At 42.3% G+C, this 26,311-nt stretch overlaps 1 protein-coding gene and 1 long non-coding RNA gene across 6 annotated transcripts in view; one reads left to right on the forward strand and one right to left on the reverse strand.

Annotated features, from left to right (window-relative positions):
* LOC116977712 overlaps positions 1-26,311 on the reverse strand; it is a 36,520-nt gene that overhangs the window by 9,041 nt on the left and 1,168 nt on the right. For both annotated transcript variants that reach the window (XR_004413284.1, XR_004413283.1), the window contains exon 2: positions 17,343-17,515. This is a non-coding gene — a long non-coding RNA (uncharacterized LOC116977712). The remainder of the gene's footprint in view (positions 1-17,342; positions 17,516-26,311) is intronic.
* On the forward strand, positions 534-25,873 carry LOC116977710 (torsin-1A-interacting protein 2-like). 4 transcript variants are annotated; one of them, XM_033028412.1, is made up of 8 exons: positions 536-736; positions 5,554-5,640; positions 13,159-13,266; positions 14,543-14,644; positions 15,237-15,335; positions 18,667-18,768; positions 20,910-21,008; positions 24,715-25,873. In XM_033028412.1, the coding sequence occupies exons 1-8, from the start codon at positions 673-675 to the stop codon at positions 25,491-25,493; spliced, it is 1,440 nt and encodes a 479-aa protein (XP_032884303.1). In that variant the 5' UTR covers positions 536-672; the 3' UTR covers positions 25,494-25,873. The 4 variants fall into 4 exon arrangements, with proteins under 4 accessions (XP_032884305.1, XP_032884306.1, XP_032884303.1 ...); XM_033028411.1 differs by having other exon boundaries at positions 538-736; positions 15,234-15,335; XM_033028414.1 differs by lacking the exon at positions 20,910-21,008 and having other exon boundaries at positions 534-736; positions 15,234-15,335.

Below are 26,311 nucleotides of genomic sequence, written 5' to 3' on the forward strand. Positions count from 1 at the left end.
ATCTATGATAACCTGTGGAACTGGTTAAACAACTAATGGTGGAGTCAAGGGCGGGGGAGTGCTGGTTATTTAAAATGAGAGAATTCAATGTTCAACATTTTTGTCCTGGGCCTTCTCCATTGCCCGAGTGAGGCCACACGCAAATTGGAGGAACAACATCTCATATTTCGCTTGGTTTGAACGCTGTATTCTCTAATTTTAAATAATTTCCACTAACACTCCTTCCACTCCAGTCGTTTGAGGCACCTCCTCTTATCGACGATAGATTGGGCAATGTCCACCGCTCTATCCTCATTTTCCATGTCACCGCCCAAACTATTTTAAAGAAGGCTGAATTGTTGGTTTGCTCCCTCGGACAGTCAAAGTTTTTTTTGTGCACGTCTGCAAAAGTTGTACAAGTCGATCTGAGATGTTCACAACATAATTACCCGGCAACGGGGTCCTCGATAGAAATAAGCATTGCTTGCCCGCCCCCAAAGATCATTAATTATGATCTTTGCTTGCCCCGAAGTGGAGGTTTGCGGAAGCACTTTGTGCCCTGCAGTCCGTCTCTGACAGCGTTCCCACGCCTAATGTCGTCGGGTTGCAAACCAGCGGCGAATGTTTTCCCCCGCGGTTGCTGGCGGCTTCATGTCGAGAAGAGCGAAGGTGAAATGAGTGCCTCCTGGAAGGATGGCGACAGCGCCTGTTGAAAGAATGGACGGACAGTGTGAAAGTGGAGGGCAGCAGCTGCAGGGTGAGTGCACGGTGGCTGGTGTTTGGTGTTCACTGAGTTAGTTAGTTAGTTAAGGGAGTTCCCGAGTGCTGGCGAGTTAATATTGTTAAAGAAAACTATGTCGCTAAAATGCTGAATGTTGGAAACCCTACGTTTATGCATATTTGCGAGGCTGCTATTTCATTTGCTTTACAGTAAAAAGAAGTGACGGTATGTAAGTTGCATCAAACTACCCAAGTTTGTGACTTCACTCAGAGTTCAAAAGGCGCTCCCAGCGCCTGCCTTATTGAACACTGGCCAAAGACCACTTTACTGGTTGCTTCCATCGTCTTCCATGTATCGGTCAGGAGGGCAGGTGAAAGAAAAAGGAACCAATACTTAGTCCCACATGTAATTTGAGAAATTATAATCATTTTGTGAACAGCTGGCTTGTTTAATAAATGGAGAAAATAAATGCTACTGCGGGATTTATACTTATGAAAGGTCAGAGCTAACCAATCAGTCGACACAAACATTTGTGTTGCACAATCTTAAGATTTTTTTACTGCCTGGTATTTATGGTAAATATGTCCATTGTTAATGGCTCCATATCGACACTTTTCTGTCGATAAGCATACCAACATAGATCATAGATAAGCATAGAAGAGATCCATTTTGTGCAATTAGTCTTGAAAGAATAGTCATACTCTCCCACTCTCAGCTTCTGTTTGTAAAATTGGCTATTTAAATTGCCATTTAATCTCCTTAAATGTATCAATGGATTGTTATTTAATAAAGGTGAGATGCTCTTAGGGGTAAAAACTTCTTCACCGTCCCTCTTGGTCTTTGCCAATGATTTGAAGATAATGGCCTCTGGTTGTGGGCTTCACCCTGTATCCCGAGCAGAACCATTTCCCTCTGTTAAGCCATCTCATAACTTTCTGTTCCAAGAAAAACAGTTCTAACTTTTCCATCCTACTTGTAATTGATGTTACTCAATCTTATTAAAGTATTTTTGTTTTCCTTAAGAATGTAGTAGGCTAGGGGATGATCTTATTGAAATATACAAAATCACGAGGAGCAATGCTTGAAATTCTCAGTTTTTGAATGCTCAGTTTTTTTCCAAAAGTAGAGGATTGTAAAATTAGAGAGCATGTGCTTAAGGAGAGAGTGAGAGATTTAAGAGGGACCTGAGGGCCAACTTTTTCACTGAGAGGATAATCCTTTCCGAAAGAGCGAGGGAGGGTGGCACGGTGATGCAGCGGTAGAGTTGCTACCTTACAGTACCAGAGACCCGGGTTTGATCCTGACTACAGGTGCTCATAAGTTCATAGGTGATAGGAGCAGAATAAGGCCATTCGGCCCATCGAGTCTACTCCGCCATTCAATCATGGCTGATCCATCTTTCCCTCTCAACCCCATTCTCCTGCCTTCTCCCCATCACTCCTGACATACAGGGGTTCAGAGATTCAGCGCGGAACAGGTCCTTCGGCCCACCGAGTGTGCACCGACCAGCGATCACCACACATGAACACTATTGTACATACACTAGGGACAATTTTACACATACACCAAGCCAATTGACCTACATGCCTGGACGTCTTTGGAGTGTGGGAGGAAACCGAAGATCTCAGAGAAAACCAACGTGGTCACGTGGAGAACGTACAAACTCCGCACAGACAGCATTGTCCTCGAGATCGAACCCTGATCTCCGGCGCTGCAAACGCTGTAATGCAGCAACTCTACCGTTGCGCCACCGTGACCGCCCGTGCCATTTGTATGTTCTCCCCGTGACTTGTGTGGGTTTTCTTTGGAAACTTCGGTTTCTTCCCACACTCCAAAGATGTACAGGTTTGTAGGTTAATTGGCTTGGTAAAATTGTAAATTGTTCCTAGTATGTGTAGAATAGTGTTAGTGTGCAGGGATCGTTAGTCATCGTGGACATGTTGGGCCAAAGAGCCCTGTTTCCGCACTGTATCTCTAAACTAAACTAAACTAAGGAAGCTACAAAATCTGATACAGTTCCGACTTTCAAAAGACATTTGGACAGATGTATGGATAGAAAGGATATTGATGCCCTCTTAAAACAGGTGGGGACCTCAGAAGTGAGAGGTTAAATATGTCCGCAAAAACTCCAGCCAGTTGGTCTGCACAGGTTTTGAGAACTTGATCGGGTATACCAGGCGCTTTCCAAAGGTTCACTCCCTGAAGAATATTCTAACGTCGGCCTCTGTGACTGAAATACCATCAGGGCGAATGGGGGCTCGGGAAGGCACATCAGTGTTCTCCCTATTAAAGCGTGCGTAGAACGCATTGAGCTCGTCAGGGAGTGATGCTTCGCTGTTGTTTGAGCTGCCTCCAGATTTCGCCTTGTAGGAGGTGAAGCCATTCAAGCCCTGCCACAGTTGCCAGACATCAGCCTCATCCTCCAGCTTAGAGCAGCTTCCTTTTGGCCTTTTTGATGGCCTTGTAAACGTCTTATCTGGACTTCTTATAGACCTCTGCGTCACCAGACCTGAATGCCTGGGATCTGGTCTTAAGCAGAATGCGGATCTCATGGTTCATCCAAGGCTTCTGGTTAGGAAACACTCGGAACTCACCGGATCAGGATGTATGACAGGAGAGCATGAATAGGAGACGTTTTGGGTCGGGATTCTTCTTAAGACTGATATCTGAAGGATCCCAACCCGAAACGTCGGCTGTCCATGTTCTCCTGCAATGCTGTCTGACCCACAAAGCTACTCCAGCACTCCTGTGTCTTTTGCAGAGGAGGTGTTCGCAGTTCATACTCACAAAACCACTTAATACAGAGAACGTCATATGCAACAACTGTTGCTCTCGCGTATCTTTTGCCATCTATTTTAAAATTTGTTTTCCTTTTTGTTATTGAAATGTCTTGGGTGTGGCAGGGTGAGGGAGGAGAAGGTCATTGAATTTTTGCTTTAATTGCACAACTGAATAAAATTTCCTGAATTGGATTTCACCTCGCATTATCCTGCTAGTTAATGAGGTTGCTTTAGTTGGCCAGATGTTAAATATCATATTTTCTAGTTAATCACAATTTTCATTTAGTTTGTAATACTCTGGACAGCAAGGTCTAATTTTTGAACAGCTCATGTATCCGCTGAGCAAAGTACCTACAATTTTAGTTTAGATTTTAGTTTGAAAATACAGTGCGGAAACAGGTCCTTTCGGCCCACCTCTGCGGCAGTCTCACTCACCAAACACCTCCAGTCGGACTCTTGCTTGAGTTTCACCTCCTGAACTTGTTCCAAAATTTACCTCATATTCACCAGCGTCCTCTCCCTGTAGATCACATAAAAGACTGAAATTCCCGTGGTGAAGAGTTACCCGTCCCATGTAATTGGGGTAATAGTATTCAATGTTCCTAATAATATTGGTCATTTTAGTGTCTGACAAAATGGAGGATTTCTGCCTTTGCAAAACCTGCTTGGCATCTTTTTGCAAAAGCTGCATAGACCATGAGGTTCATGGCTCCAGAATGTCTGGGTCCTGGGAGGAAGCTAAGTACAGGGCGATGTCCAGATGTCCCCTCAATTGTTAATATGTATGAGGGTTTTGCAGAAAGAGCTGAGCCTTGCTGCAAATGCATGATCAAGATTGGTTGGAGAATGTTATGTTATAATACCACTGTTAGCTATGTTGCATGGTCTTTGCACTGTTATCTTGTGATTGGTCAAGGCTAGGGGCCTTGCCCGAATTGTTTATATTACCTGGTAAAATGTTTCTTTACTTAGGGGAACTGTCTTCCATTGGGAACTTTATGTAGAAACATTGTAATGGGGTATTTTGTGATTAGGTTAGGGAACTGTCAATTTAATGTGTTGTATGATATTTATTTATGATTGGTTTGTAGGGGTTGCCCTCCCCATGTATTTCACGCCACAGGTCCGATATGGTATTTAAGAGAGGAGAGCACATGAGTCTGTGTTGATTTTGTGGGGCAGCACTTGGGCTGTGCTGACCAGCTGGAAGTGTCCATTCGCACGATGCTGAAGGGCTTGGACGAGTAGAGACAAGGATCGGGCCCGCGGTGTTGGTTAGGTATCGTATAGGGTAGTGGTATTGTGATTGGAAATAAAGTTATTGAATCCAGTGTTTGACTCAGTGTTTTACTGAACCAGACTAACGGGGTGAGAATAGGAGCAGAATTACATTCCCATTCGAGTCTCGGCACTACCGCAGCTCCCCATAGAGTAATATACAGCTACCTATTCTTGAGCACAAGAGGGCGCTGTTACTTTTTCCTAATTAGCTTAATTAGTGTGCAACTTTTTGCACTGACGAGTTATGAATTCCTTCTCAATTATATTTTATCTAAATCTGTGCCAAATTTCAAGTAGATACCAGACATGAGTCACAAAAGTTACATTCGAGACACATTTTCGATGTTCGGCCCACGGCCTAAATACAAAATATCTATTTGGAGCCAATCAATTAGGTACCAGCTTCACCAGCATTTCAGGCATTTAATATTTCCCTGTTAAGTTTGGTGGCTATTCTGGAGCCACTATTCTATCAGAAGTCTATCTTCTCTTTTGGAGACTGTGGCAAAATATATTATTCTGAAGTCTGAATCAATCTAATTCCAAAAGGGTGCCGATTCATCCCCAATCTTTCCTATCTCTAAGGACAATGTTTGCAATAAAATGGGAAAACCAACGGACACATTGCTCCCACCTGGAAATATGTACCCACTCTGTGCCTAAAGAAGCCAGTTTGTTCCCCATGATTAAAAAAATCTGTATGTACTTTATCCTTTCGATTGTTATAAAGTGTTTTGTTTCAGATGTGGGTAACTATTGGAAATAAATTGATTGATGTTCTCTTTCTTCAAGAATCCTCAAGGGAAGAGTGGGGATACAGTGAGAAATCAATGGAGAACCTGGAAGGGGAACACGTGTCTGAGGAATCATTGAATCATGGTAACGTGGTGTTTTGAGGAATGTGGTGCATGTGGGACAGAATGGATGTGGGACCAGTCAAGTTTCAAATCAAAATGCAAATTGCATGTGGATTGGATCAGAATGGAGATGGAGGAATTTCTTCAGCCAGCAGGTGGTGAATCTGGAATTTATTGCCGAGTCATTTATTGCCGAGGCAGAGTCATTCGGTATTTTTAAAGTGGAAATTGATAAGATCTTGATTAGTAAAGGTATCAAAGGTTACGGGGAGAAGGCAGGAGAATAGGGTTGAGAGAGTAAAATAAATCACCCACGATCGCAGATTGGATGGGCCGAATGGCCTAATTCTGCTCCTATTATGGGTTTAACAACTGTAATAATTTTAGCACCAGAATAGGCACTGATGTTATGGATAGTGGTAGGGAGTAGCGATTAAGAGGATTAGGAATGCCCGACAGAGACGAGTATGATTTGTATGTATTATTTAAAAAATGCACAATGATTACAGTAGGTAAATGAAGGTAGAGAATTTCGTTAGGCCTTGGATGTTTACTAAGGGTACAGTGGGCTAAAGGTACAGTGCTTTTTGTTTATATAATAAAGGTACAGTTTAAAGGTCAAGAGGGAGCAGCTGTTGTGAGTCAGATACCTGCTGATTTCTCCCAGCAGTTTCTATTGTATTATACTTGTATCAGATCCAGGGTAAGGCGGGAGAATGACAGCCAGAGCAGTGTACTGTTCGGGATGTCAGATGTGGGAGGTCATGGTGTCGGATGGCCCTCCAGACGTCCACATCTGCACCAGGTGCAGCGAGATGGGGCTCCTAAGGGACCGTATTAGGATCCTGGAGCAGCAGCTCGATGACCTCTGTCTGGTCAGGGAGAGTGAGGAGGTCATAGAGGGGAGTTATAGGGAGGTGGTCACTCCAAAACCACGGGAGAGAGACATGTGGGTCACGCTAAGGAAGGGCAAGGGGCAGAGGCAGGGACGAGTGAGTACTCCAATGTCGGTACACCTTGCAAATAAGTACTCCTGTTTGAGTACGGATGGGGGTGACAGCCTGCCCGGGGTAGCGACAGCGGACGGGCCTCCAGCACAGAGACCGACCCTGTTGCTCCGAAAGGTAGGGAAAAAAAGAAGAGGGCAATAGTAATTGGGGACTCTATTGTTAGGGGGTCGGATAGGCGATTCTGTGGACGCAGTCGGGAGACCAGGATGGTGGTCTGCCTCCCTGGTGCCAAGGTCTCGGACGTGTCTCAACGCATCCAAGATATCCTGAAATCAGAGGGAGAGGAGCCTGAGGTCGTGGTACATATAGGTACCAATGACATAGGTAAAAAAAGGGAAGAGGTCCTGAAGGGAGGATTTAGGGAGTTGGGAGGAGAGTTAAGGAAAAGGACCAAAAAGGTAACAATCTCAGGATTACTGCCTGTGCCACGCGACAGTGAGAGTAGGAATGGAGCGAGGTGGAGGATAAATGCGTGGCTGAAAGACTGGTGCAGAGGGCAGGGATTCAAGTTTCTGGATCATTGGGACTTCTTTTGGGGAAGGTGGGACCTGTACAGAAAGGATGGGTTGCACTTGAACCAGAGGGGGACCAATATCCTGGCGGGGAAATTTGCAAAGGCCACTGGGGAGACTTTAAACTAGAATGGTTGGGGCGAGGGACTCAAGTAGAGAAAGCTAGTAGACAGAATGGGAGGCAGGAAGCAGAAAAGGGAAGCACTCGGACACAAGAGGAGAAAGAAAAAAAAGGAAATAAACAGAGAATAAGAGTTTCTTAAATGTGCATAGTTTAATGCTAGGAGCATTGTAAGAAAGGTGGATGAGCTTAGAGTCTGGATAGACACCTGGAAGTATGATGTTGTGGCGATCAGTGAAACATGGTAGCAGGAGGGCTGTGATTGGAAACTAAATATTCCAGGATTTCGTTGCTTCAGGTGTGATAGAATTGGAGGGGCAAGAGGTGGAGGTGTTGCATTGCTTATCAGGGAAGATATTACAGCAGTGCTTTGGCAGGATAGATTGGTGGGCTCATCTAGGGAGGCTATTTGGGTGGAACTGGGAAGTGGGAAAGGTGTAGCAACACTTATAGGGGTGTATTATAGACTGCCAAATGGGGAACGAGAATTGGAAGAGCAAATATGTAAGGAGATAGCAGATATTAGTAGTAAGCACAAGGCAGTGATTGTGGGAGATTTCAACTTTCCACACATAGACTGGGAAACACATTCTGTAAATGGGCTGGATGGTTTGGAGTTTGTAAAATGTGTGCAGGATAGTTTTTTGCAGCAATACATAGAGGTACCTACTAGAGGAGGGGCAGTGCTGGACCTCCTGTTAGGAAATGAGATGGGACAGGTGGCGGAGGTATGCGTTGGGGAGCACTTCGGGTCCAGTGATCACAATACCATTAGTTTCAATATAATTATGGAGAAGGTCAGAACTGGACCTAGGGTTGAGATTTTTGATTGGAGAAAGGCTAACTTTGATGAGATGCGAGATGATTTAAAAGGAGTGAACTGGGACATTTTGTTTTATGGGAAAGATGTAGAAGAGAAATGGAGGACATTTAAAGGGGAAATTTTAAGAGTACAGAAACTTTATGTTTCTGTTCGGTTGAAAGGATACAGTAAAAATTGGAAAGAGCCCTGGTTTTCAAGGGAAATTGGACATCTTGTTCGGAAAAAGAGGGAGATCTACAATAATTATAGGCAGCATGGAGTAAATGAGGTGCTTGAGGAGTATAAGTAATGTAAAAAGAATCTTAAGAAAGAAATTAGAAAAGCTAAAAGAAGATATGAGGTTGCTTTGGCAAGTAAGGTGAAAGTAAATCCAAAGGGTTTCTACAGCTATATTAATAGCAAAAGGATAACGAGGGATAAAATTGGTCCATTGGAGAGACAGAGTGGACAGCTATCTGCAGAGCCAAAAGAGATGGGGGAGATATTGAACAATTTATTTTCTTCGGTATTCACCAAGGAGAAGGATATTGAATTATGTGAGGTAAGGGAAACTAGTAGCGTAGCTATGGATACTATGAGTTTCAAAGTAAAAGAAGTACTGACACTTTTGAAAAATATAAAAGTGGATAAGTCTCCAGGTCCTGACAGGATATTCCCTAGGACATTGAGGGAAGTTAGTGTAGAAATAGCCAGGGCTATGACAGAAATATTTCAAATGTCATTAGAAACGGGAATAGTCCCCGAGGATTGGCGTACTGCGCATGTTGTTCCATTGTTTAAAAAGGGTTCTAAGAGTAAACCTAGCAATTATAGACCTGTTAGTTTGACTTCAGTGGTGGGCAAATTAATGGAAAAGATACTTAGAGATAATATATATAAGCATCTGGATAAACAGGGTCTGATTAGGAACAGTCAACATGGATTTGTGCCTGGAAGGTCATGTTTGACTAATCTTCTTGAATTTTTTGAAGAGGTTACTAGGGAAATTGACGAGGGTAAAGCAGTGGATGTTGTCTATATGGACTTTAGTAAGGCCTTTGACAAGGTTCCTCATGGAAGGTTGGTTAAGAAGGTTCAACTGTTGGGTATAAATGCAGGAATAGCAAGATGGATTCAACAGTGGCTGAATGGGAGAAGCCAGAGGGTAATGGTGGATGGCTGTTTGTCGGGTTAGAGGCAGGTGACTAGTGGGGTGCCTCAGGGATCTGTGTTGGGTCCTTTGTTGTTTGTCATGTACATCAATGATCTGGATGAAGGGGTGGTAAATTGGATTAGTAAGTATGCAGATGATACCAAGATAGGGGGTGTTGTGGATAATGAAGAGGATTTCCAAAGTCTACAGAGTGATTTAGGCCATTTGGAAAAATGGGCTGAAAGATGGCAGATGGAGTTTAATGCTGATAAATGTGAGGTTCTACACCTTGGCAGGACAAATCAAAATAGGACGTACATGGTAAATGGTAGGGAATTGAAGAATACAGTTGAACAGAGGGATCTGGGAATAACCGTGCATAGTTCCTTGAAGGTGGAATCTCATATAGATAGGGTGGTAAAGAAAGCTTTTGGTATGCTAGCCTTTATAAATCAGAGCATTGAGTATAGAAGCTGGGATGTAATGTTAAAATTGTACAAGGCATTGGTGAGACCAAATCTGGAGTATGGTGTACAATTTTGGTTGCCCAATTATAGGAAGGATGTCAACAAAATAGAGAGTACAGAGGAGATTTACTAGAATGTTGCCTGGGTTTCAACAACTAAGTTACAGAGATAGGTTGAATAAGTTAGGTCTTTATTCTCTGGAGTGCAGAAGGTTAAGGGGGGACTTGATAGAGGTCTTTAAAATGATGAGAGGGATAGACAGAGTTGATGTGAACAAGCTTTTCCCTTTGAGAATAGGGAAGATTCAAACAAGAGGACATGACTTCAGAATTAAGGGACAGAAGTTTAGGGGTAACATGAGGGGGAACTTCTTTACTCAGAGAGTGGTAGCGGTGTGGAATGAGCTTCCAGTGGAAGTGGTGGCGGCAGGTTCGTTGGTATAATTTAAAAATAAATTGGATAGGCATATGGATGAGAAGGGAATGGAGGGTTATGGTATGAGTGCAGGCAGGTGGGACTAAGGGAAAAAAAGTTGTTCGGCACGGACTTGTAGGGCCGAGATGGCCTGTTTCCGTGCTGTAATTGTTATATGGTTATATGGTTAATAACATGTTGCAGGCAAGTTACCTATTCTAAAGCTGGATGGAGAGCAGCTTGTTTAAAATTCTATACTACATAAATAATCCATGACTCTGATGTAGAGAGTTCCAACTTTCTCTCTGTCTCTTCCTTCAATGGCCAATCCTTATTTGAATCCAGGATTCTGTAAAAAGGACTTGCTTGACACACAAAGTCTTTTACTACATAACTTTATTATATGCACTACACACACTATGCCCTAGCTGTCCGTGGTCATCACTGGAGCTAGAGAGAGAGCTGGAGGTGGGGAAGCTACAATTATACAAGAGACAATGGGGAGTGGTTAGTAGTGGTGAGGTCACTATGTTAAAGGAGCATGCACTGATCTACAGATTCCAAGTCCCAGATTTTGCCATGAGGGTAAACACCCTATCAGCATTTATCTTACCAACTGCGTCAGGATCTCGCGTGTTTCAATAAGAATGCTTCCCATTCTTCTTGATGCCAAAGAGTATTAGCCGAATCTGCTCAGAAAGATTCTCTTAAACTTTTAAAGAATGAGTTTAGGATCAACTTTTCCTCATAATTACAACAGACCAAGTGAAAAGTCTCCATTGCATATATCTCCCTTAATAAATGAGTGTTCATTTTTCCATGGCTGTGGTTTTGCCGATGCCATGTAAGGTTTCAAGATTTTGTTACCGTTGCAATATAATTTATTTGCCGGCAGTGCAATTCCCTTCACAATTACTTGTTGTACCTGTATGCTAACTTAATATGTTTCAATGTACAAAGCAACCTATGTTCCTATGGTCAGCAGCATTCTGTTATTTTTTTTTTTTTGAACAATATATATATTTTTTTGCGTCTGATCTTTAGACATTAGAAATACAACACAGAAACAGACCCATTGGCACGCGGACCAGCGATCACCCCCGTACACTAGCACTGTCCTACACACTAGGGACATGTTACAATTTTTACAGAAGCCGATTAACCTACAAACCTATACTTCTTTGGAGTGTGGGAGGAAACTGGAGCACCCTGAGAAAACCCACTGGGTCACAGGGAGAACGTACAAACTCCACACAGATTGCACCCATAGTCAGCATCGAACCCTAGTCTCTGGCGCTGTAAAGCAACGACTCTACCACTGTGTCACTGTACTGCCCTTGAAGATTCTTAAAGCAAAACAGTACACACTAGAAGTCTGTGGTCACGGTAGGAAAATTCACATTCCCCCCCCCCCCCCCCCAATTACCGTATTTCCCAGCAATGATGACGCACCTGCGTCGAAGATGCACTCCCATTTTGAGTTGTTACATTTAGAAAAAAGGCTAGCGGGACAGGATCAAGGGTTTGGTTTAGTCAGTAGAAAGGAAGATGCGAAACTCCTTCAAGGAGGCAATCTACCCGCCAGCCACCACCTCCACTGGATGCACCTGTGCCGAAGGACACTGGTTGGCTGGTGGGTAGGCGGGCAGAAGGCGCTGAGGTGGCGGCCGGTTCCATTGTCCGGTCCCGGCGGTCGCTCGCAGCCACCAGAGCTACTGAGTGAGATCCCCGACCTCCTCTTTTTCAACGCTCCTGCCCTCCCCGCAACTTTACCCCTGGCGGCCCAGACAAGTTTACTACTTTGTGCTGCCCAGGCCGTGCCAGACTCCCCACACGCTGTGAAAGGAACTCTTCCCCCCCCCCCCAGTTGTTCTGAGGGATAGCCAAGTGACTGGGGGGGGGGGGGGGGGGACCTGTCTTTCCCCCCTCCCCCCCCCCCCCCATGTTTTGCGAGATGGGGGGACAATCCTCCTGATGTTTTGAGACCTGGGCGCTACAGCCTGCCCCAGGTCGGCTCGCTTGCCCCAGGACTGGCTGTAGTTCCCAGGTCGGCTCGCTTGCCCCAGGATTGGCTGCAGTTCCCAGGTCAGCTCGCTTGCCCCGGGATTGGCTGCAGTTCCCAGGTTGCGAAAACTAATTAGAAAAAAAAACCGCCTGTGGCCCGGATGAGATCGGGTTACGGCCTGGATCCGGGCCGTAGGTTGCCGACCCCTGTGTTAGGCCTCCTTGTGTCCCCCTCATGTTTTAACCATGGCCTCCAAGACGCAGGTAAAATTTTGGGCCTTATTTTGGGGTAAAAAATAGCATCTTCATTGTTGGGAAATACAGGTATAGTCCATCTGCGAAATTGTTGCCCTATTCATTTCCCCATTCATTTCACCCAATTGTGTCATCCTCACAATGTGCTTTCCCATCCTGTTTGTATCATTATCAGATCTGCCTCCAGCACATTCAGTCTCATCACCGACATCACAAATATATATTGTAAGTAGCTAAGGCCCCAGCGCTGACCTCGGTGTCACGCCTGCAATGAGAGTATTCTTTTGGTCATTCAAATTGTAAAGCTGCAAAATAGAGAAATTTTGGGAAGACAAAATTTGCAGGAGGAACTGCGGAGGCTGGTTTAAACCGAATATAGACACAAAATGCTGAAGTAACTTGCATGGAATCTGCATGAGTTGCACTGTTGGGAGGATATAAACCTCGATCGCTGATCGTCGTGGACTCGGTGTGCCGAAGGGCCTGTTTCCACGCTGCATCTCTAAACTAAACACCCATCCACATCTCCTTCGGGTGTGGAAGAAAACAGGAGACCCTGGAGGAATCTCACACGGTTATGGACGAACATGCAAACTCCACACAGACAGCACCCGATGCCAGGAGTGAAACTGAAGTGAGGTCTCTATTACTGCAAGAGAGCTGCTCTACTATCTGCACTGCCCACATTTTCATTGAGATTTTTTATCAATCAAAATTTTTGACATCTATATTTTATTTAAAATATTTATATATGTGGAATGATCACTGAACAATCTTAATAATATTTATTTGTTTCCCTTAGAATCTATCAATGAAAAAGTGGGATGTGACAAGAAGTCAATGATAGATGCACAAGGCTTGAAATATTCCAAGGATCCAAAAGAAATTCAAGTTGAACAGGAGAATAAAGGTAAAATGAAGAGGAGTTACAGGGCAGTTCTGAGATTCATTCCCATTTTTGAATCTGATATATATTCAAACAGGCCTCCGTTTCTCATTTAATCATATGGTATAGAATCCATATTGATTACTTACAAAATTCCTTGTGGAGTTCTCAGTGGAAGAATGTGGAAGGACATTTCATCCTGAGGTCTCTGTCAAACTCATTTGAAACCCGAGGGTTGGGTGAGTAGGGAGGATATTCTCACCTGCTCATTGTAGTTCTTGTGTCAACAACCAAGTTGAAACTATTATCTAGTTGGAAGCACTCAACATATAAAGCTGTGGATCTCTCCCGTGCTTCTATGTGGGTCTCCAACCCCGGCTGTCCACTCTTATCTCCTGAACTGTCACAAGTCCAGATAGCAACTATGCACACCTGACATTGTTCATCCTGTGTATTGGACTATTGATTCACTTAGTGTACAAACTCTGGTCAGCATTTCAAAGATACATTAAATTAAATTAGGATCATTATAGATGGTTAAAATTAGTTTATGGCTTACCTGCATGCCATCTTTGATTCATTTATTTTTCTAGCCAATTTAATATTAACATCAGAGGAGCCAGTCTGTATTCAGAAGAGACACAAAAAGCTGGAGTAACTCAGCGGGACAGGCAGCATCTCTAGAGAGAAGGAATGGGTGACGTTTTAGGTCATGACCCTTCTTCAGACTGGTTAGAGATAAGGGAAACGAGAGATATAGACTGATGTGGAGAGATAAAGAACAATGAATAAAAGATATGCAAAAAAGTAACGATGATAAAGGAAATAGGCCATTGTTAGCTGTTTATAAGTTAAAAATGTGAAGCTAGTGCGACTAGGGTGGAGGAGGGATAGAGAGAGAGAGAGAGAGAGAATGCCGGTGCTACCTGCAGTGGGAGAAATCAAAATTCCTACCACTGGGCTGTAAGCTGCCCAAGCGAAATATAAGTTGCTGTTCCTCCAATTTGCTTTTAGTCTCACTGACAATGGAGGAGATCTCATGCTCCCATGCTCAATTGGAAATTCTTGCCTTTCACTCATTGCCTTCTCATGTTATCAAACTATTAATCAGGTTCTGCTACATAGAATTATCTAATTGAAGTTGCACAATAGGATACCAGCGTTGATTAAGTCAGTTTGCTTTTGATGGTCGACAAAAGTTTCAGGATTTCCTAAACTGATTTTTGGGTTTGGGATTGTTCAACACTTAGATCATTGGACATGACGGTGATCTTTTCTAACTATGTTATGTTCTTTGCAGGCTTCATCTGTGAAAACCATGAACAGAAGGCAAAGGAAAAGATGCAAGAATCTCAGAGCACAACGCATCATGAATCTGATGAGGAAAATCACTCTGATAATGGTAAATGCCAATTTTGCTTTTAGGTATTTCTCTGTTTTGGATAGAGTAGATAATTCATTTACATTTATTTTTATTTCAATCTAATTCTCTAAGTGTGTTGTCCATGGGACCACAATCCATGCATTCTTCTCAGAGCAAGAATGTGGTCACAAATCCCCCTAAATATCCCAAAATGAAGGGATGGGACAGGCACCTCTGCCTGCAGGTATCCATGCATTTCCTATGTTACCAGCTATCGGTTTTACCTTAATGCACAAATTCATTCAATAAGATCTGTGGCTAAGGATCATGTGTTTTTTAGACCTTGTAATTGATGTACAAGTATTACCACAGAAAAACCCATGGAAAACTGGGAACTGATCTTTTCAAGCTGAAAGAATAGTTAGAAGGGCAATTATAAAGAGTGCTGATTTTGGAGCAATAAATGAGGGATTAAAACATGGGATGACAATACAGACGATGGAGGGAGAGGGATTGAAAGAATTGGATTTGCCAAATGGTGGCAGGTTTGATTTGATGTTTGTATTTAGATATCTTGAGGTTTGAAATGATCACTGATCATTCTTAACTGTATATCTTTTTCCTTCAGAAGATATAAATGGAAAAGAGATATCTAACGAGAAGCCACCGGGTGATGCACAAGAATTGAACTGTTGTAACACTGCAAAAGAAGTTGAAGAGGAGAATAAAGGTAAAACAGAGAAGATTTAAGGGCTGTTTTTTTTTTGTTTGTTTCTTTGGTGATACAGTGTTGGTCATTTAATCAAAAATACTTGGGTATGAATTCTGTACTTTCTGACTCTTCACCAGGTGCCATGTAGTGTTCTTAGTTGAAGAATGTACAGACATGTTTATTTCTGAGATCTCACAAACTCATTTGAAAACTAAGATTTGGGAGCGCAGTGAGGAAATTCTCGCTTCTGTTCACTGTCTTAATGTTCACTGTTTCCAAGCAAATTATCAAGTTCTGTACGTTGTTGTCCAGTTGAAAGTGCTTGAATGGTGTCATCTTTGATGAAAGTAATTTAAGAAGGAACAGCAGATGCTGGAAAATCGAAGGTAGACAAAAGTGTTGGAGAATTTCAGCGGGTGCAGCAGCATCTATGGAGCTGCAGCCGCTGAGTTTTTCCAGCACTTTTGTCTACCTTTGATGAAAGTAATTAGAGTATCTTGGAGGTTATCCAATATTGGAAGACTTTAACAGATGATAATCAGAATTTCAGTCACACTGCAAGATCTCACCAAAGCCTGTTCATTGTTTCATGTTGTTTACACAATGTTGTTCAATGTCAATTACCATGAGGTTCAACGATATGGAGCATCATGTCACTGGCTTCACAATAGCATCAATCTTGTTTGTTAAGACTTTTTCTTCAAAATTGTAAAAGATAAGCAAGTAGTGAAGCAGGTTTGAAAAAAATCTGACACCAACTTAATATCTGATTCCTGGTGGATTCTCACGCTATCCACCAAGTTGCATCTTCCTACCTCAGAAGCAGGCACGTGCCATCAGGGTAGGCAAGGTAGGCACTGCCTACCCTGACTAAAATTATTAAATGGTAATTATTAAATATAAATAGTAAAGGCATGGGAGAATTATGCCTATCTAAGAGATCGATCTCTCAGGTAGGCATAATTCTCCGTGCCTTCCATCCGCAGTACTTGTAACACGCGAAAGTGTGTGCAGCTGACGTGCCGTCGGAGCAGCTTCAAGCCGTCAATGACAGGGAGAGCTGAAGGCAGCTGAAATTCTGCCTTTGCAGCCTACTGCACATGTGCAGCGCAAGTTTCTTGGCGGATTTTTCAAACATGGATTGCCATTATCTTAAGAATACATTTCTTGGTGCTATATGTTTTTAAATCCCGTATTTCCCGGGGGGGAAGAGTTCCTTTCACAGCGTGTGGGGAATGGCTCGGGGTAAAGTTGCGGGGAGGGCAGGAGTGTTGAGAAGGAGGGGGTCGGGGATCATGCCAGTAATCCACTTGCGACGCTCCGGGTGTGGAGCCACCGCATTGTGGCTGGGGGGAGAAGTAGCTCGGGTGGCTGCAAGCGGCCGTCGGGACCAGACAGTCCCTTCTGCCGGCCCCCGCTCACCTCTGGCAATGCGCTCCGTCTGAAAACCTCTCTCCTGCCGCTCGCCGGCCTCACTCATGTCAGCCGCTTCCCGCAAATCCTTAAATTCCAACAGCGCGATCAAGGGACCAATTGAAGTTACTCGGCTGTGGGAATTTAAGGATTTGCGGGAAGCGGCTGACATGAGCGAAGCCAGCGAATCGGCAGGTGAGAGATGTTCAGACGGTGAGCACTGGCAGAGGCGAGCGGGCCAGCAGAAGGCGCTGAAGTGGCGGCCAGATCTGTTGTCCAGTCCCTTGAATTAGTATTAGTATAAACTTATTCATTCATTCATTATTGTCATTCAATGACAACAATAGTTCCCTCCATCTCACTAGAGGGAATTAGACACGCATTTTGCTTCATATTAACCAACAGTAGCATTTTACATGCTCTTTATTTATCAGATGTCATTCAATTTCCACAATGAAAGAATGTGAGACACAATTTACAGTCTGAGGTGTGCTCATACTATATTGATGATTAGCAAATATTGGAAAAGTTTCAACAGATAATAAAGAGAATTTTCAGTCACAGATTCTGATTTTATCATAAGCTGTGAGCTTGTCAATATGTGCTGCATACTTAGCTTCAGTCCTCCTTTTGTTCGAGCCAGTCTAGTATTAACACATCACAACAAATGCTTTCCTTACAGTATTAAAGTTTGCAAGCCGTCTCCTCGTCCCTGCTTCTCTGTCTTCTCAATAGATCATCTCAGATTCTGTTGATTGCTCCCAGTTTTGAGCCACATGATCTTCCTTAAATCAGAAGAGATCCTAAATTAGATTCACCTTTGAGAAAAGCATGTCAATTGTCATTTATCTGAGTGAAGAGTCGAACTATCACCCTAAAGTCATGTTGCCCTTCTGACAATCAATTAAAACTTTCCCAGACAGTCCAGAGGGTCAATGGAAATAGGGAAAAGGAACTATCTGAAATAAGAACAAAAAATGGTGGAAGCACTCAGACAAACAGCATGTGGAAATATAAAGTTAATTTCATGTCAAAGATCCTTTGTGGGAACTGGAAAAGAGAGTTTATTTTAATTTGTGAGAGGTTGGGGATGAATGTATAGGAAAAAGGAATATCTCCTAAGAGGTGAGGCCAGGATCGTTATGAGAATAATCTGCAAATGAGGTCTAAAAGATTAATGAAGGTAGTTAGTTAAAGAGAGAGAGAGAATTTGAACAAGGAAATATAAACGTTACGAAATCGAGGTGGTTAGAGAACATGAACACAGAGGAATGTAAATGTTGTGAAATCAGAGCTCGAGGATATGCCTGATGAGTCGGGTGCGATTTGAGAGAGTAAAACAGAGGCAATATAACAAATGCATGGCCAGCTGTGATGCAGGCAGAGAAAACAAGTTGAGATGCTGTTCCTCAATTTCACATTCAGCCTTGTTCTAACTGCATCAAACGTGAGATAGGTTAGAATGAGAGCTGGATGGACTATTGCAATCTAGTTGTGAGAAAGGGCCTCCAACCTGAAATGTTAACTCAATTTCTGTCTGCTTACATGTTGCCTAACTTGCTGTTGCCAGTATTTAAGTTTGCAAGCCGTCTCCTAGTCCCTTCCACCTTCTTCAGTTTTTTAAATTTTCAGTTGTGAAAAGCCTCCTTGGCCAACATTACCAGCAACATTTAAACCCCATGCTCAATTGGAAATTCTTGCCTTTTACTCATTGCCTTCTCATGTTATCAAACTATTAATCAAGTTCTGCTACACTGAATTATCTAATTGAAGGTGCACAATAGGATACCATCGTTGATTAAGTCAGTTTGCTTTTGATGGTCGGCAAAAGTTTCAGTATTTCCTAAACTGATTTTTGGGTTTGGGATTGTTCAACACTTAGATCATGGGACATGACAGTGATCTTTCCTAACTGTTTATGCTATGTTCTTTGCAGGCTTCATCTGTGAAAACCATGAACAGAAGGCAAAGGAAAAGATGCAAGAACCTCAGACCACAACGCATCATGAATCTGATGAGGAAAATCACTCTGATAATGGTAAGCGCCAATTTTGCTTTTAGATAGTTCATTTTCATTTATTTTTATTTCAAACTAATTCCCTAAGTGTGTTGTCCACTGACCACAATCCATGCATTCTTCCCAGGGCAAGAATGTGGTCACAAATCCCTCTAAATATCCCAAAATGAAGGGATGGGACTGTAGAGATGTCATCCTGCACCTCTGCCTGCAGGTTTCCATGCATTTCCTATGTTACCAGCTATCGGTTTTACCTTAATGCATAAATTCTTTGATATAAGATCTGTGGCTAAAGGGCCTGTCCCACGTGCATGCGACCTGCATGCGGCAAGCGCGACCAAACCGGAAGTGGGGGCCGCGCGAAGGTCGAGTGATCCGTGTACAGAGCTGGTCCCACCAGCATGCGCCTGCATGCGGCGAGCGCGACCAAACCGGAAGCGGGGGGCCGCGCGGAGGTCGAGTGAGTGACGTGAAGTTCGAGCGAAGTCTGTGGGAAGTTCGCACGTGATGTACGGCGTCATAGACGCTGCGTACGGCGTCGAGAAGCTGCAGGCCGGCAGGCCGTTGCCACGTGGAATTTTTGAACACGGTCAGTTTTTTCGGAGCCCCGCGCGATGTCGGGACCAGCTCTGCACAACTCCATACGGCTCCAGCGATCGAAGTGGGACCGGCCCCGCGTGGCCGTACAGCTCAAGCGACCACGTTAGGCTGCGCTTGGCGCATGGAGTCGCATGCTCGTGGGACAGGCCCTTAAGGATCATGTGTTTTTTGGACATTGTAATTGATGTACAAATATTACCACAGAAATACCCATGGAAAACTGGGAACTGATCTTTTCAATCTGAAATAATTTTTAGAAGGGCTATTATAAAGAGTGCTGATTTTAGAGCGATAAATGAGGGATTAAAACATGGGATGACAATGCAGACAATGGAGGGAGAGGGATTGAAAGAATTGGATTTGCCAAATGGTGGCAGGTTTGATTTGTTGTTTGTATTGAAAGTTTAAAGAGTCAGATTTCTCCCAAGATGGCACTGGAGCACTGCGACTCTTTGCCTGTTCTTCCCAGAGAAGGATCTACTACCATCCAATATAACTACTCTTCTAAACCTCTTTTCTCCCTTTTGCTCTATCTATGTTATTTGAATTTGAACTGATTGTATCTATATATGGTATTTCGGATCAGATTGAAGAGTCTGCAAAATAAAGCTTTTCACTGTATCTCTGTACACGTGACAATAATGAAGCTAAACCAAATTTGTAGAGCTATGAAATATTCAGAGCACTTGAAGATTGTTATAAAAAGAGAAGACCATTGTCTCTAAATTATGGTAAACATACCAATCTTCCCTCACTGTTATGGAATACTTTAAGAGTATTCAGTTTAGGATCCATTTTAAAATTCTTTTATTTGCTTTTAAATCCCTGAATGGTCTTGCCCCGCCCTATCTATCTGAGCTTCTACACCCTTATACACCCGCCCGCTCTCTCAGGTCAGATAATCAGCTGCTCCTGAGTGGGCCTAAAACTAAGCTGAAGCTCAGAGGGGACCGTGCCTTTGCTGTGTTGGCACCCAAATTATGGAACGATCTGCCTCTCCACATTAAACAGGCCTCTTCTCTGTCTGTTTTTAAATCACTTCTTAAAACCCATCTCTTCTCCATGGCCTTTGATACCCAGTAAGATGTCGACTTTATTTACTTGATTTAATTTCTTATCTTGATTGCTTTTATTGCGTGGCTATTATTTTTACTCATGTTTTATGTCTTTTAATTTATTGTTGTATTTCATATGTAATTTTTGCGCCTCATGTGAGCTGTTATGTTGTCTGTTTATGATGTCTTGGTTATTCTTCTGTACAGCACTTTGGTCAACATTGGTTGTTTTAAAGTGCTTAACAAATAAAGTTGGATTGGATTGGAAGAGCAGACCTCTTCCTTATGAGCAATTAACGATGGGCAATTAATGCAAGTTTTGCAGTACTGCCTCTTGTGCTCATACATTTTTATATTTGCACATCATAATCTATTTAACATTCACGCAATTTATTTGAAAGCACTGGATCACATCAGGGTTTTTTAATATGCGAGTCTGCCCACAATATGAGGATTAGCTAACCGTTTGATTGGAATTAATCATTTTGTTAATTTCATCCATTTCAGAATATCCAAATGAAAAATTGGGACGTGGCGAGATTTCAATGAGAAATGTGCGGAAGTCACAGATAAATGAAGATGTCAACAGACATCAGTCTGATCAAGGTAAATGCAATGTGGAAATGAATCTGTTCTTGAGGAGGATTTGAATGGATTTGATGTCCTATACACCAAATTTCAAGTTAGAAACATGGCATAAAATAAGTTGAAAGGGAGGCAGTACTTTATGATCCAATAGGACCGGGATTGTTGCACAGCTGAATCTATACCTCAAACCCACTTCATTGTGGGTTGGCCTTAATCTGGCTTCTGGTATACCTCCGATATTAGAGATGGGTAATAAATGCTAGCCTTGCTAGTGACACATTGCAGACTGATTAGAATAGATAAAGCCAATCAGAATAACAAACAGGTTTACGTTCTACTGGCAGCAGAAGTTTTCAATTAGCTAACATCCACATCACTCCTTCCAGTATCAGAAAACAAAACTATTCTTGCCCATCTATCGCAAGATCTGGTCAACATCCAAGCCTGAGCACAGAAGTTAGAAATAACTGGTACAATATCATTGCCAAGCAATCACCAAAAGAGAGAATGTTTAAGAAGGAACTGCAGATGCTGGAAAATCGAAGGTACACAAAAATGCTGGAGAAACTCAGCGGGTGCAGCAGCATCTATGGAGCTGCACCCGCTGAGTTTTTCCAGCACTTTTGTCTACCTTTGATGAAAGTAATTAGAGTATCTTGGAGGTTATCCAATATTGGAAATATTTCCTTCGCTCCATAGATGCTGCTGCACCCGCTGAGTTTCTCCAGCATTTTTGTGTACCAAAAGAGAGAACCTTTACTGGATTAGACACAGAATATTCTACCCTCAAGAGCAGGCATTTGTGGTCCACTTGTTGTTCAAATCCTTTCTGACGCCCACGATTTGAAAGTCAAGAGTGTGAGGAAACATTCTCTTTTCCTTTGGATGGGTGAAGTTTAACAACACTCTTGAAGCTCAGCACCATCCCAAACAAAATAGCTTATTCGATGAGCAGCCCGTGCACACCATCTACTCAACAACTTTTTTGTGTGAATCATTTATAAGATGCACTGCAGCAAGTTGCCATGGCTGCTACCAGCTACAGACAAATGTAATAGGTGCACATTGACACTACTGCCTGCCAGGTTTTCCCCTTGGTCATGCACCATCGTGACTTGGAGATACAGTATGGTTCTTTCATCACCACTAAAGCAAATTTCTGGAACTTCCCACTGAAGAATACTTTGGCAGTCCTCCAGAATACACCATGCAGTCAAGGAGGAATGGAATAGCACTTTCATAAAGACAGGCATGATATTCTTCTGATTTAAATCGGAATTCCAATTTTATTCTTTTCCTAACATTGAATCAGATTTTTCAATTTTTTGTGCCTGATTTTGACAGTTTAGTTGGCAAGATCGTAAAATAAAAGGGTGCGGGAAGGAGAGTCAGTGGTGGTACCGGTCTGGAGGCAGGCAAGCTTGTGATTCATGATGGAGGTCAGCCAATAGCGGGGGGGACACACGGGAACACAACGACGCTCTTTGGCTGCTGCTGAGATCAGCCCAGCTGTGCTAGCTGTGACGGTGCCCGTTTGTCGGAGAGAACTGGAGAGCGGGCGGGTGAGACGTGGGGCCACGAACGGGAGCGCGGGCTCGGGATGACCAGGATGCCCGGACAGCTGATGGCTGCGGGGTGTTGATCCCCTCCCCCTCCTATCTTATGGGGAAAATAAATAAATTAACACGTGTTTTGGGTTTCCTGCGACTGGAAAGGGAATGGAACTGGCGATGATCCCCCTTTCTGGGGATTTACTGTTTATAGTGGGAATTTTTGTTTTCATTGGTATTGGCAGAGGTTTTTAGTTTTCTACCTTCTTTCTTAGCGTTGCAGATGTGACATCAGTGTATTGACAGTTAACTGTGCCTTGCAGTATTGTGCATAATTATGCCTTGAGATGGTACCTTTCTCAGGTGATGTGTAGGTTTTACGTTTGTGTTCTTTTGGCATCTCTACAAATAGCTCATGTAGAAATTCATGTGACTTTTTTTGTCAAGATTTTTTTAGCTGTATTAAGTCAATTATTTCATGAAATATTTATCTTTTAGGGGTTATTTTACTGGTTATGTGTTAGAAAAATTCTAAGCTTCTGTTATGTAAACTACTAGCAGAAAGCTTAGGAATTACTTGAAATTTATTGAAAATGCAGGAGCCCCCTGAACCCCGATAGAGATGATTTTCCATGAACAATTCCATTGTACCATGCTGCCCCTGGACTCCGCCGGGGGCCTTGTCGGTCAATACGTCCTACTTTTTTTCTGGAGGTGAATATCATGCCTGTAAAGACATATGGGATGTCCAATGAATAGAGATGATTTTCCATGAACAATTCCATTGTACCATGCTAAATATTCATTCCTTTTTCCTGTCTGTAGTGGATACCATCTACCAAATACTCCATTTCTTTGACATTCCCTCCAAAACTCACAACCCGGAAAGGCAAGGGCAAAAGACACAAGGGAGTAGCTTACAAATTCTTCTCAATGTGGCAGAATTGAGAAATAAATTACTGTTGTCATCACAGAGTATAAATACTGCTAAATAATTGCTCTACAAAGTCTTGAGCGCACTGGGCATCAATGGAATGGAGAGAAGAGCCATCAAGAACACCAGCGGTGAAAGCCTCGAGATGGCTCTGGATCAGGAGAGGAGGTCCATGGGGAGGAGCGAATGCCACCTGAACACAAGTCGTGGTCTGATCAACCACGGCTGGGTCACCTGGGTGAGGGTGTCCGATGTTGAAAGACCTGAAACACCCAATGACCCCAGGTTACATCACTGATGATGTGTTCAGGAGCATCAATAGATGTATTTTTATCAACCTGGAATGTTCTTTGTAATTGGATGTTGGAGAACTTCCATTAAATGCACTTATTACCATATTTACAAGGGTAATTAGAGATGTAAAATAATTTCCGACCTTCTCTAGCATACCGTTAACATACAAAATGAGTTTGGTTGGGAAATCGGGAAGAAAGCCCAAAATGCTTGTGCTGATGCATTTAAAGCAGACAGCCAGCTAAAGCATAATTGCTGTCAGAACATAGAACTATACAGCCCAGGAACGGCCCTTCAACCCACAATGATTGTGTCAAAAATTATGCCAAGTTAAACAGCTTTCATCTGCCTGTACATGATCCATATCCCTCTATTCCTTGCATTTCCATGTACTTATCTAAAAGCCTCTTAAACGCCGCAATAGTATCTGCCTTTAGCACCACCCCTGGCAATGCATTCCAGGCCCCACCACTCTCTCTGTAAAAAGAAAATTACCCCCGTATGTCTCCATTAGTCTTTTCCCCTCTCCCCCACTTGTGTTGGACATTTCCACCCTGGGAAAACGTTTCTGACTAACTATCTGTCCTAGAATACTTGAGGTGAATGGGATGTTTCAATGCTCAGAAGTCTTTGTAATCTCCAGCATAATATTTTAATATTTGTTGGAATATTTCTTGGCAATTGCAACATATTGTCAACCTTTGTGTGCAATGTGATTTGTATCCCTTGTGTAACATTGACTTTCTGAACATTTTTTTTGATGAAGGATTTATTAATATTACCTTGCTGTTTGAAATATTTTTCTACTTTACTGTTGAATTTGCTCATTAATCAATTTGCTGTTTTATCCTTTGCAACTTTCCATTATATTTTAAGTTGTTACTGTTGTGTGAATATTAACTCTAGTACCTGGATATCTTACTGAACAATTTTCATTTCTCCAAAGGGAAACAGTCCAATCTTGGTTTTCTCTGGATAGGAATCCTGTTGATACCTCTGTTCGCCTACCTCTGGTTGAATTTTCAGATCAATCAAGAGTCTGAAGTTAAAGTACTCAACATATTCTTGCAGAATTTTGAAAAGGTGCAGAGAGGTTTTCCAAATCAGGAAGAACAGCTATGGAAAAGAAGCAAGATACTGTTGCAGAAACAAGTGAACAAGACTGTGCACTCTGAACCAGTTATCCTAATGTTTGCAGCTGCTTGGGATGCAGAGGAAACCATGCGTTGCCTCACAAGCAGGATTGCTGGAGCTTATGCCATGGCCTTCGGTTCCAGGATATTTGAAATTGATGGAAATGGTAAAAGATTTCTAAATAGCGATGAAGTCAAGCTTGATCTAGATAATCAATTGTCATCAGGATTCAGAGAAGGCAGAAAGTCAGCCATTGTTCATCAATTTCAGGAGCTTCCACCTGCTTCTACACTTATGTTTTATAAGTACTGTGATCATGAAAATGCAGCTTTTAAGGATGTTTCTTTATTAATCACGGTTTTAGTCGATGAGCCCAAACTAGATCCAGACTTGGGCCTTGATGCTCTGGAGGAGATGGTTTACAATTTTCTTGTAATGAAGTTCAATGTCTCTAGTAACAGTGCACAGTACAACATCCTAGACTCAGACAAATTCAGTGGGTTGTGGAGTCGTATAGCACATGCCATTTTGCCTGTTCGGCCTGAAAGGGAAATTGAAGAAAAAGGCTGCAGACAAGCAAAAATGGACTGAGAAAATGTTAAATAAATTGACTGAATTTGACCAATGAGAGAAAGTAATATGCTCAGGCACTAATGAGTAGGATATTCAGTTTGTAAATAACATATCTAATGAATTCCAATCTAATTAATTTTGTCTCACCTAAAACCAGTGTCTTTTTGATGGATGACTGGTTTACTATGTCAATTTTTACTCCAGGCTTCAGACATCAGGCATTAAAGTTTCTTTATTTTACATATATAAATCAATGAACCTCTAAAGAATATTTTTACAGCTTGTATATTTTCTGGATTTTTCTGTACTAACTTACATACTATTATGAAACACAGATTTGCTATTACAATGTTGAATCAGAATAAATAAATAAATTGACTTGTGAAGCTGAATTATTAGCAAACTTGTTAACTGTTTTGTTTCCAAAGAAATGTTGATTTAATGGATCATTTGGTTCAGGAATATTGATATTTACATTTGACAGTGACTGGGTGGCATTCACATCAAACAAGATGCTGATCTGTTGCACGATTTGTTTGGGGCAGCTAATCTGGATGAAATATCTTGTGAATGGAAATAATAACTAATAAGTGTAGCAGAGGATGCTATTTAAAAAAAAATATATTTTATTTTATTAGAAGTACAATCATATGGCACCAATGTGCCTAATATATATTTTCATAATACATTTTATGTACAGCTTCTAATTTTTTTTGTTATAATAAAGAAAGATGAGAATAAGAAAAAGAAATTAGATAGTAAAGGATAGAAAGACGCGAGATATAGTGTGTGAAGAAAAAGAAAAAAGACGAATGAGTAAAGAAAGTTGAGGAAAA

This window comes from Amblyraja radiata, chromosome 10, assembly GCF_010909765.2.
Source record: "Amblyraja radiata isolate CabotCenter1 chromosome 10, sAmbRad1.1.pri, whole genome shotgun sequence".
In the NCBI taxonomy this organism is placed as follows: Eukaryota; Metazoa; Chordata; class Chondrichthyes; order Rajiformes; family Rajidae; genus Amblyraja; species Amblyraja radiata.